The sequence below is a fragment of the Coregonus lavaretus genome, assembly GCF_964263955.1.
Source record: "Coregonus lavaretus genome assembly, contig: HAP1_SCAFFOLD_660, whole genome shotgun sequence".
Classification (NCBI taxonomy): Eukaryota; Metazoa; Chordata; class Actinopteri; order Salmoniformes; family Salmonidae; genus Coregonus; species Coregonus lavaretus.
This window is the reverse complement of record NW_028166949.1, coordinates 124,610-137,742: the sequence shown is the minus strand read 5'-3', so window position 1 is coordinate 137,742 and position 13,133 is coordinate 124,610. Positions and strand designations below refer to the sequence as shown.

The window sequence follows — 13,133 nt, the reverse complement described above, 5'->3', positions numbered from 1 at the left end:
GGAAGACTAGCTGTTCTCTGTCATAACATGCCTTAGGTTGGGGTGTGAAAATGCACACCTGGAAGATTATACCTCACATCCCAATGCCTTGAATTAAGTATTGATGATGTATTCTATACTGTAGCCGCATCCTCTATTCAAAATGTACGTACTATATGTACAGTTGAAGTCAGAAGTTTACATATACAGTGGGGGAAAAAAGTATTTAGTCAGCCACCAATTGTGCAAGTTCTCCCACTTAAAAAGATGAGAGAGGCCTGTAATTTTCATCATAGGTACACGTCAACTATGACAGACAAATTGAGAATTTTCTTTCCAGAAAATCACATTGTAGGATTTTTTATGGATTTATTTGCAAATTATGGTGGAAAATAAGTATTTGGTCACCTACAAACAAGCAAGATTTCTGGCTCTCACAGACCTGTAACAACTTCTTTAAGAGGCTCCTCTGTCCTCCACTCATTACCTGTATTAATGGCACCTGTTTGAACTTGTTATCAGTATAAAAGACACCTGTCCACAACCTCAAACAGTCACACTCCAAACTCCACTATGGCCAAGACCAAAGAGCTGTCAAAGGACACCAGAAACACAATTGTAGACCTGCACCAGGCTGGGAAGACTGAATCTGCAATAGGTAAGCAGCTTGGTTTGAAGAAATCAACAGTGGGAGCAATTATTAGGAAATGGAAGACATACAAGACCACTGATAATCTCCCTCGATCTGGGGCTCCACGCAAGATCTCACCCCGTGGGGTCAAAATGATCACAAGAACGGTGAGCAAAAATCCCAGAACCACACGGGGGGACCTAGTGAATGACCTGCAGAGAGCTGGGACCAAAGTAACAAAGCCTACCATCAGTAACACACTACGCCGCCAGGGACTCAAATCCTGCAGTGCCAGACGTGTCCCCCTGCTTAAGCCAGTACATGTCCAGGCCCATCTGAAGTTTGCTAGAGTGCATTTGGATGATCCAGAAGAGGATTGGGAGAATGTCATATGGTCAGATGAAACCAAAATAGAACTTTTTGGTAAAAACTCAACTCGTCGTGTTTGGAGGACAAAGAATGCTGAGTTGCATCCAAAGAACACCATACCTACTGTGAAGCATGAGGGTGGAAACATCATGCTTTGGGGCTGTTTTTCTGCAAAGGGACCAGGACGACTGATCCGTGTAAAGGAAAGAATGAATGGGACCATGTATCGAGAGATTTTGAGTGAAAACCTCCTTCCATCAGCAAGGGCATTGAAGATGAAACGTGGCTGGGTCTTTCAGCATGACAATGATCCCAAACACACCGCCCGGGCAACGAAGGAGTGGCTTCGTAAGAAGCATTTCAAGGTCCTGGAGTGGCCTAGCCAGTCTCCAGATCTCAACCCCATAGAAAATCTTTGGAGGGAGTTGAAAGTCCGTGTTGCCCAGCGACAGCCCCAAAACATCACTGCTTCAGAGGAGATCTGCATGGAGGAATGGGCCAAAATACCAGCAACAGTGTGTGAAAACCTTGTGAAGACTTACAGAAAACGTTTGACCTGTGTCATTGCCAACAAAGGGTATATAACAAAGTATTGAGAAACTTTTGTTATTGACCAAATACTTATTTTCCACTATAATTTGCAAATAAATGCAATAAAAATCCTACAATGTGATTTTCTGGAAAAAAAAATCTCATTTTGTCTGTCATAGTTGACGTGTACCTATGATGAAAATTACAGGCCTCTCTCATCTTTTTAAGTGGGAGAACTTGCACAATTGGTGGCTGACTAAATACTTTTTTTCCCCACTGTACCTTAGCCAAATACATTTAAACTCAGTTTTTCACAATTCCTGACATTTAATCCTAGTAAAAATTCCCTGTGGTAGGTCAGAAAGGATCACCACTTTATTTTAAGAATGTGACATGTCAGAGTAATAGTAGAGAGAATTATTTATTTCAGCTTTTATTTCTTTCATCACATTATCAGTGGGTCAGAAGTTTACATACACTCAATTAGTATTTGGTAGCATTGCTTATAAATTGTTTAACTTGGGTCAAACGTTTCGGGTAGCCTTCCACAAGGTTCCCACAATAAGTTGGGTGAATTTTGGCCCATTCCTCCTGACAGAGCTGGTGTAACTGAGTCAGGTTTGTAGGCCTCCTTGCTCGCACATGCTTTTTCTATAGAATTGAGGTCAGGGCTTTGTGATGGCCACTCCAATGCCATGACTATGTTGTCTTTAAGCCATTTTTCCACAACTTTGGAAGTATGCTTGGTGTCATTGTCCATTTGGAAGACCCAATTGCGACCAAGCTTGAACTTCCTGACTGATGTCTTGAGATGTTGCTTCAATATATCCACATAATTGTCCTTCCTCATGATGCCATCTATTTTGTGAAGTGCACCAGTCCCTCCTGAAGCAAAGCACCCCCTCAGCATGATGCTGCCACCCCGGTGCTTCATGGTTGGGATGGTGTTGTCCGGCTAGCAAGCTAACACCTTTTTCCTCCAAACATAACAATGGTCATTATGGCCAAACAGTTCTATTTTTGTTTCATCAGACCAGAGGACATTTCTCCAAAAAGTACGATCTTTCTCCCCATGTGCAGTTGCAAACCATAGTCTGGCTTTTTTATGGCGGTTTTGGAGCAGTGGCTTCTTCCTTGCTGAGCGACCTTTCAGGTTATGTCGATATAGGACTCGTTTTACTATGGATATAGATACTTTTGTACCTGTTTCCTCCAGCATCTTCACAAAGTCCTTGCTGTTGTTTTGGGATTGATATGCACTTTTCGCACCAAAGTATGTTCATCTCTAGGAGACAGAACACGTCTCCTTCCTGAGCGGTATGACGGCTGCGTGGTCCCATGGTGTTTATTCTTGCATACTATTGTTTGTACAGATGAATGTGGTACCTTCAGGCGTTTGGAAATTGCTCCCAAGGATGAACCAGACTTGTGGAAGTCTACAGTTTTTTTTTTCTGAGGTCTTGGCTGATTTCTTTTGATTTTCCCATGATGTCAAGCAAAGAGACACTGCGTTTGAAGGTAGGCCTTGAAATACATCCACAGGTACATCTCCAATTGACTCAAATTATGTAAATTAGCCTATCAGAAGCTTCTAAAGCCATGACATCATTTACTGGAATTTTCCAAGCTTGTTTAACGGCACAGTCAACTTAGTGTATGTAAACTTCTGACCCACTGGAATTGTGATAGAGTGAATTATAAGTGAAATAATTTGTCTGTAAACAATTGTTGGAAAAATTACTTGTGTCATGCACAAAGTAGATGTCCTAACCGACTTTCCAAAACTATAGTTTGTTAACAAGAAATGTGTGGATTGGTTGAAAAACTAGTTTTAATTACTCCAACCTAAGTGTATGTAAACTTCCGACTTCAACTGTAACTGTGAGGATTTACAACTAAATAAAATGTAGAGGTGGTGGTGTAGCTATATATGTTCAGTTTAGGTCTCTCATTAATCCCAGGCCTAAACACAAACACGACAGACAGAGACAGACAGACCTGGACAGTTAGAGTGAATCCGGATGAGTAGAGGGGGTTCTCTCTGTCCAGTTGTCCATTCACCGTCAAAGAGCCACTGATGTAGGCCAGAGCAAAGATACTGTTGGTGTTGCCTGGAGGAATGAGAGGAGAGGCGGAAAGAGGGAAAGGATAGGGGGAGACAGGAGGGGAGAGTGAGGGAGAGAGGTGAGAAGATAGGAAAGGGGGGAGAGAGAGAAGGAGATAAAAGTAGAGGGTGAGACAGAGGAGGGAATTGATGGGAGAGAGAGGAGAGGGAGAGAGAGAGTCAGTGATCCTCATCAGGTAAATTATTAAACATGCCTATTGGGTAGAGGTATCCATAGCACTAGTCAAGTGGAAGTGGTCTATGAAGTGTGTGTGTGTGTGTGTGTGTGTGTGTGTGTGTGTGTGTGTGTGTGTGAGTCATGTGTGTTTGTGTCTGTGTATGAAGTATGTGTGTGTGTGTGACGGAGTGTCTTATATAATACAGTGTCTGGTCAATGCTATAGCACTATCTCTCTACCAGTCCAGGGCTCCCCTCTGACCTCTGTCCACCTGCATCTCTTTATCTAATTTGTCATTCTGCTCTCTGCCCTTCACCTCTGCTTTCTCCATCAGCCTCTTAATTTCTTCCATGGTCCTGTGTGGGTCAGTTGGTACAGCATGGCGCTTAAAACACTATGGTTGTGGGTTTGATTCCATATGGAAATGTATGCATGCACTACTGTAAGTCGCTTTGGCTTAAAGCATCTGCTAAATGGTCAAAAGTTGTACACTATGTAGGGAATAGGGTGCTTATTTGGGACTCATTCATTGTGTGCTGAACACTTTCAATCCGCTAGAACAATTTAAGCTCCAATACCACATACTGTATCTCTATCTTTGTCACGATCGTCGTTAAGAGAGGAGGACCAAGGCGCAGCGTTGCAGGCAAACATACTCTTTATTAGAGACACGATCAAAAACAACAAAACGATAACGTGACAGTTCACGGTCTAACACAAACAGACTAGAAACAAGATCCCACAACATTTGTGGGCAAATAGCCTCTATAAATATGGCTCCCAATCAGAGACAACCAGCCACAGCTGACACTCGTTGCCTCTGATTGGGAACCACTCTGGCCAACACAGAAATACAACCTATAGAATATCCACACCCTGGCTCAACATATAGAGTCCCAGAGCCAGGGTGTGACAATCTTTCTCTCTAGCTCTCTTGTTCACACTGGAAATTAATTATTGCACTTCTACTTATCAGCCTGCCTTCTCTGCCCATACTCCTTCCATAGTACCCCATCTCTTTCTCCCCCCCCCCTCCTTTTTCATACTAATTAGCAAACCAAAATTGGTTCTGTGAATGTTCTCATAACACAAAAACTGTCCAGTCGTGCTGATGATTATAGAATGATTGTATAAAACATTTGCCTGATGTTGCCAGAATGTTCCTAGAACACATTTAATCTGTTCTTTAAAGGTTCCCAGAATGTTTCAGTAGGCTGTGGGAACAGTTTGGTGAGAACATTGTGGGGACATCACAAAATATATATTCCCAAAACACAAAAACTGTCCAGTTGTGCAGATGATTCTACAATGTTTATTTTACGGTGCACAAAACATTCACCTGATGTTACAACAACGTTCCCAGACAGGTCCTGGCCATTCTGCCACCCTAGGCGAGACCAGAAATTGCCGCCCCTACAATAGTCCCGGTAAGCAAAATGACATTGAAAAGACGTCTAAAACAGGTATTTTTCCAGACGTTGAAGTTAGGTTCAATGTAGGTTCTGAATGAAAGGTAAAAATACGTATTTTCCAGACATTGAAATCAGGTTCATTTTCGGTTCTGAATAAAAGTTGAAAATATGTCATTTATAGATATCTATGTTTGGGCCAAGTCAAGGCTGGTCCAGACCTGACAAAATCTGAAACAAACATAGACATCTATGATTGGTTCAGATTTGGTCGGGACCGGACCAAAAAACAACGTCAGTGGAAATCAAGGCTGGTCCGGACATGACCAAAAAAAGACGTCCAAAAGGTGTCAGCGTCGGTCCGTGCTTACTGAGGACTTACTGAGGACTGGAGTTGCCCATCCCTGGCCTACAGTGTCGCCTGAAATGTTTAAAAAAACTTCCAAAAGACGTCGATGTTGGTCCATGCTTACTGGGGTGTAGCCTACCATGTCGGCCCACAATGGAATTTAATGAATGCCCATCCATTTGTAAAACAGGCCATTACATTGGCTTTATTAGTCCTGATTCCTGTGACTAATCAATTGAGCTATTTAAGCTCTGAACATCAGCTACTCAAATGTATCAGTTAGAGTAATCCTGAGCCTATTTGCAATGTGTTTACACAGCGGCAAATGCAGAAGTATTTTCATTTTTGCTATGATCAGCTCTTAAAAAATGCATGAATACAAACTTCAAACCACTGACCATGATAATTTAGCCCACGGGATGAAACTCCTGGACAGCAGTTGTGAGTAGCCTGATTGTCCATTCCATATTGTCCATTTTACTTTGACCCGTCCCGTTTTTAGGATATGTTGTATGTTTGTTAACATGTCAGCAGATATTTTTTTTTTGATTGGGCGCCATTTAGGTTAGGCTATTTGATCGGAGAAACCTGCATGATGTAAAACATTTCTGTCTAATTACATTGTCATACATTTTTATCTCCAGCCTGTAGGCTACAGAAAAGGCCACATACTCTTTCTACATATGCTATTTCTGCTACATGTTTTATGCTAGATTATTTTTTTGACAGAATGTTGGTGGAGCGCTGAAGCGATGCGTCTCTCCAACAGCACCCTGGAGAGGCGCACTGGGAATGGACAAGATATATTTTGCATCCCTGCCTCTGACAAAGTGGGCACTGCTTATCATAGGGCGGCATCAGCGCTCACCTACAAAGCCCATATGCCACTGGTTGAGAGAAATGTGATTCTTTTTGGCCAGAATTATGTGAGGTTTTGTGTTGTTGGAGGAGCGTCTTGGTCAGTATAGCTCAGAAAATGCCTCCCTCGTCAATCTGCCGCCATAGACGGCGGCATAATCCTGCCTAATGAGAGGTCCCCAGAACACATTTTGTCTGTTCTTTAAAGGTTCCCAGAATGTTTCATTCGATTGTGGGGACATTGTGGGGATATGACAAGGTTCCCAAAACACTAAAACTGTCCAGTTTTGCTGACATTTGTATCAGGGTGTATTGATGTTCCAAGAATGTTGACATAACAGCCTTTCTGAGTTACTTAAAGGTTCCCTTAACATTTAATTAGGTTGTGGGAACAGTGTGGGTACATTACAAGAGATAGGTTCCCAAAAAACAAAAAATGTTCATTTGTGATGACATTTTTGGAATTAATGATACCCATTGATTCTTCAAGAATATAACGTATACAGTGCATTCGGAAGGTATTCAGACCCTTTGACTTTTTCCCCATTTTGTTACCTTACAGCCTTATTCTAAAATGTATTAAATTGTTTGTTTCCCTCATCAATCTACACACAATACCCCATAATGAAAAAGGAAAAACAGGTTTTTAGAAATGTTGGCAAATTTATTAAATATAAAAAAAACTGCAATATCACATTTACAGAAGTATTCAGACCCTTTACTCAGTACTTTGTTGAAGCACCATTGGCTTGGGTATGATGCTACAAGCTTGGCACACCTGTATTTGGGGAGTTTCTCCCATTCTTCTCTGCAGATCCTCTCAAGCTCTGTCAGGTTGGATGGGGAGCGTCGCTGCACAGCTATTTTCAGGTCGCTGCAGAAATGTTAGATCGGGTTCAAGTCTGGGCTCTGGCTGGGCCACTCAAGGACATTCAGAGACTTGTCCCGAAGCCACTTCTGCGTTGTCTTGGTTGTGTCCTTAGGGTCATTATCCTGTTGGAAGGTGAACCATGGCCCCAGTCTGAGGTCCTGAGCGTTCTGGAGCAGGTTTTCATCAAGGATCTCCCTGTACTTTGCTCCGTTCATCTTTCCCTCGATCCTGACTCGTCTCCCAGTCCCTGCCGCTGAAAAACATCCCCACAGCATGATGCTGCCACCACCATGCTCCACCGTAGGGATGGTGCCAGGTTTCCTCAAGATGTGACGCTTGACATTCAGGCCAAAGAGTTCAATCTTGGTTTCATCAGACCAGAGAATCTTGTTTCTCATAATAATATAATATGCCATTTAGCAGACGCTTTTATCCAAAGCGACTTACAGTCATGCGTGCATACATTTTTGTGTATGGGTGGTCCCGGGGATCGAACCCACTACCTTGGAGTTACAAGCGCCGTGCTCTACCAGCTGAGCTACAGAGGACCACCCATGGTCTGAGAGTCCTTTAGGTGCCTTTTGCCCAAGCGGGCTGTTATGTGCCTTTTACTGAGTAGTGGCTTCCGTCTGGCCACTCTACCATAAAGGCCTGATTGGTGGAGTGCTTTCATAAGCTAAAATAAAAGATCCCAGAAGTTTTCCATACGGACAAAAAGTGTATTTCTCTAAAATGTTGTGCACAAATTTGTTTACTGTCACGATCGTCGGATATAGAGGACCAAGGCGCAGCGTGGAAGGTGAACATACTTATTTATTAAATGATACACGAACAAAACAACAAATCGATACGTGACGTCCACAGGTGCAAAACACAAACCAACACGGAACAAGATCCCACAAACACTGTGGGAAAACCACCTGACTAAATATGGTTCCCAATCAGAGACAACCAGCAACAGCTGATACTCGTTGCCTCTGATTGAGAACCACTCTGGCCAACATAGATATACAAAACTAGACTAGACACAACGAGCACAAAACATAAACTCTACACACCCTGGCTCAACTTAAAAGAGTCCCTAGAGCCAGGGCGTGACAGTACCCCCCCCTAAAGGCGCGGACTGCGACCGCGCCTAAACATCACCGAACAGGGGAGGGCTGGGTGGGCATTCCTCCTCGGAGGCGGTTCCGGCTCCGGGCTTGACCACCACCCTCTACTAACCCCCCCGTAGTGCCCCTGGTCTGGTCTAGCCCCACTGGCTGGAGCTGGACTGGACTTCGGTGGAGCGGATTGCTCAGGCTCCGGTGTGGAGCAGCTGACCTGACCAGGCACCGGTGAAACGGGCACGGGCTGGTGATGCGCACCACAGGTTTGGTGCGGGGAGCAGGAACAGGCCGGAACAGGCTGGCGACGCGCACCATTGGCTTGGTGCGGGGAGCAGGAACAGGCCGGGCCGGGCTGGCGACGCGCACCACTAGCTTGGTGCGGGGAGCAGGAACAGGCCGGACCGGGCTGGCGATGCGCACCACAGGTTTGGTGCGGGGAGCAGGAACGGGCCGGGCCGGGCTGGCGACGCGCACCATTGGCTTGGTGCGGGGAGCAGGAACAGGCCGGGCCGGGCTGGCGACGCGCACCACTAGCTTGGTGCGGGGAGCAGGAACAGGCCGGACCGGGCTGGCGATGCGCACCACAGGTTTGGTGCGGGGAGCAGGAACGGGCCGGGCCGGGCTGGCGACGCGCACCATTGGCTTGGTGCGGGGAGCAGGAACAGGCCGGGCCGGGCTGGCGACGCGCACCATAGGCTTGGTGCGAGGGGTGGAACAGGCCGGGCCGGGCTGGCAACGCGCACCATAGGCTAGGCGCGATGGACAGGAACAGGCCGGACCGTACTGGGAACACACACCACTGGCCTTACACTGGGATCAGGAACGGGCCGGACCGGACTGGCAACACACTTCAGTACCTCTCGCCGTGCCTCTACATTTTCCTTCCCTCTATACACCAATGGCTCCCGTAACCCGGTGGCATTTTACTGGCTGACTTTCACTTTTATTTGAGTAACTTTCTATTAAGGTATCTTAACTTTTACTCAAGTATGACAATTGGGTACTTTTTCCACCACTGATTAAGCTGATTAAACATCATGATCATTACACAGGTGCACCTTGTGCTGGGGACAATACAAATGTGCAGTTTTGTCAAACAACACAATGCCACAGATGTCTGAAGTTTTGAGGGAGCGTGCAATTGGCATGCTGACTGCAAGAATGTTATTTTCTCTACCATAAGCTGCCTCCAATGTCGTTTTACAGAATTTGGCAGTACATCCAACCGGCCTCACAACCGCAGACCACATGTAACCACGCCATCCCAGGAGATCCACATCCAGCTTCTTCACCTGCAGGATCATCTGAGACCAGCCACCCGGACAGCTGATGAAACTGAGGAGTATTTCTGTCTGTAATAAAGCCCTTTTGTGGGGAAAAACTAATTCTGATTGGCTGGGCCTGGCTCCCCAGTGGGTGGGCCCATAGCTGCACAGTCATGTGAAATCCATAGATTAGGGCCTAATGAATTTATTTCAATTGACTGATTTCCTTATATGAACTGTAACTCAGTAAGATCGTTGAAATTGTTGAATGTTGCACTCAGTATATTTACAGCATGCAGATTTGTAGCTCCTTAAATCATAAGAACGCAGATACATAGAATACATCCCCATTATGTTTATCTCCAGATTGAATGGCAACTCATATTGTAGGCCAACTACAAGGTGATATTGACACAGCATTTTAATTTCATTCATAGAACATTTGAACAGTATTTAATCATACAAACACAACCATATTTTTTACACTTCATTTGTGGAGTTTGAACCTGCCATGTTTGGCTCCTAAGCCAGGTCTTTTATCCTCTGAGCCACCTGGGAAGCTCTCGTACATCATCTTTTTTCAGTAAATAGCCATGGCAGTATGGTCAATCAGGAATTCCATGCTTCCTTTTTTGCCTTCTTAGACATAATTAACCCAGGGAAATACTAGTAACTGGGTTATTCACTATCACTTCAACCATCCTCTTTATATGCTTCTGGGCCCATATTTACAAGGTATCCATGACTATGAGTGCTGATCTAGGATCACTTTTGCTTTTCAGATCATGAACATTTATAATCATCCACACAACTGGACATTTTTTTTGTGTTTTGGGAAACATATTTTGTGATGTCCCCACAATGTTCCCACCAGACTGTTCCCATAACCTAATGAAAAATTCTGGGAACCTTTAAAGTACAAGACAAAATGTGTTCTGGGAACATTCTTGCAACATCAGGTTAATGTTTTATACAAACATTGTATAATCATCAGCACGACTGGACATTTTTTGTGTTATAAGAACATTTGCCACAACCTAATGAATGGTTCTTTGTGTTATTACGTTACCTGGAAACCTAATGAGAATTTTGGGGAATGTTCTGTGGTGGTTGTTACAGATATTGTGCACAACATTTTAGTAAATGTTAGTACAACATTCCAACGATATTTCAATAAAAATGTTTTTTGATGAAAAAATGAATTGTTATCAAAAACATTTTTGTAAATTATCAGCCCTAATGTTAGATAAAACCCTAACTAAAACTTAATGGGAATCTTAGCTAATGTTCTGGGAATGTTCCCGGTTTGCTGGGTATTCTATCCGCTTTCTTTTTTGTCTTTTTTTACTATCTTGGTTGTTCTCCACAATAATATGTGTTGTGTTTAATGTTTTTACACCATTATAGTCCATGTAGGAATTTCTGTTACATGTTTTTACACCATTATAGTCCATGTAGGAATTCCTGTGAGTGCTTCAGTAAAGGTTAAGCTCACATCCATTGTTTTCCATATCAATAACACAGGTTAAAACAAGTTAAAACCCCTCTTGACATCTTTACAAATTATCTCTCTCTCCTTCTGTCTCTCTCTCCCTCCATCTTTCTCTATATTTCACACCCTTTCTCCCCCCCCTCTCTCTCTCTCTCTCCCTCTCTATTCCTCCTCACTCTCCCTGTCCCCCTCTCACCATCCCCTCTCTCTCCCTCCCCCTCTCCTCCCCTCTCTCATCCCTTCTCTCCGCTATTCTCCTCGCTCTCCTCCCCCCTCTCATGTCTCTCTTCTCTCCTCTCCCCCATCTCTCCCCTCTCACCCCCTCCCTCACCCGCTCCCTGGCCTCTCACCCACCCCCCTCCTCGTCTCCTCTCCTCCCTTCTTCCCCCTCACACCCCTTCATCCCGTCCCCTCATTCCCGTGTCCCTCACCCACCCTCTCACCCTCTTCCTGTCCTCTCAATCAACCCTTACCCCTATGCCTCTCCCCTCTTCACCCCCTCAGCCCAGTAATCTCATCAGAGGTGTTCTCCATTGTTATTCTAAATTGGACATGACAAATAACTTCTGCGCCTGGGTTTAATGGCACTGTGCATGCCGAGTGGCACTCAGATGCAATTGAGATTCCGAGTGTCGGCAACACGTGTTGTATGTAGGCGAGAGAGTCTCTCTGCAATTGCGAGATAGCGGGTAGTCATACATTTGAATGCTATCGCTGCGATCTGGTCAATGGAGAGCAAACAATGGGCTGGACTCCTGGATGGGATAGGAGTACTGGGGAGTGGAGTACAGCTATAGTATGCTGAGCTAATTCAATTATATCCTGCTGATACTGACTAGTACAACATGGATGTGGATGTTTCTCACCTGTAACTCTATGGCATTAGTGCATGTCTGTCGGTTAGTGAGTAAACCATGTGTAACTACAGTAAATGGTGCAATATATGAGTGAAATTGGTGGAATCCCTCCGCTACACTCTTCTACCTAGAACTATAAAGGGATAACCCTGTAGAAGAACCCTGTAGAATAACTCTTATGGTTCCACGTATAACCTTTTTTTTCTAATACTGGTATTAAACATGATTATGAGTCAAGGGAACACCCTCCTACTTAGTTAGCATGACTGACAGCTGACAGAGCCAATGACATATTGACACACTCCAGCACCACTCCACTCTCTATTCTCTGTACCGTACACTACACACTCAAAACCAATGGTTAAATATAGTGCTAAATATGGGTTATTTGGCTTGTAACCTTTTTTGGTGCTATATATAACTTTTTTTAAGGTTCTTTAAAGAACCATGCTCATAAGGTTCTAAATGGAACCTGTATGGTGCTATAAAGATCATTTTCCTAAGGTTCTATAAAGAATCATTCAAAAAAGGTTCTATATAGCACAAAAAAAAAGGGTTCCGCTATGGTTACAAACCTTTTTGGGGCTATATAGAACCCTTTTTTATATTCTTTATAGAACCTTTATGGAGAATCTCAAACGTTCTTTGTAGCTCCTTTTGAAGAACCATACAGTTAAATTTTTTTCTGGTTAGGCAGATTATTGTTAATATTCCATAGGTGTTATTATTGTGTTAATTGACAAGTTGAATCAGGTGTGCTAGCTCTGGAACAGCTGGGGGTCCCTGGGGAGAGAATTGGTTTCCTCAAGGGTTCTTTGGGAAGGGTGATGGTTCTATGTGGAACCATAGTGACTCAAAGAACCCTTTGAGCTCTTCAATGGTTCTTTACAGTTCACAAAAGGGTTCTTTGCTCTTTTAGTGATCATTAAAATGTAGAGGAGGCAGCCATTTTTAAGTAATTAGGCTTAGCGTAGTTGCCAAATCTTTTTCCGCTGAAAACCGTATGTGGGAACCGCGCTCAGGCTTCAATGGACTGACCAGAATGCCAATCTCCTTCAATAGCTGCTCCCTGCCTGCACGGGCACTCACCTGGCTGAGCAACCAATGGTAAGGAGGGACACACACACACAC

The 13,133-nt window shown here is 44.1% G+C and overlaps 1 protein-coding gene across 1 annotated transcript in view; it reads right to left on the bottom strand.

Annotated features, from left to right (window-relative positions):
* Positions 1–13,133, bottom strand: part of LOC311114077 (cadherin-23-like) — a gene marked incomplete at both ends in the record, with an annotated part of 213,759 nt that overhangs the window by 147,953 nt on the left and 52,673 nt on the right. Inside the window, one exon of the mRNA XM_084189355.1 lies at positions 3,509–3,621. Within this exon, the coding sequence (XP_084045481.1) occupies positions 3,509–3,621 (113 nt within the window). The remainder of the gene's footprint in view (positions 1–3,508; positions 3,622–13,133) is intronic.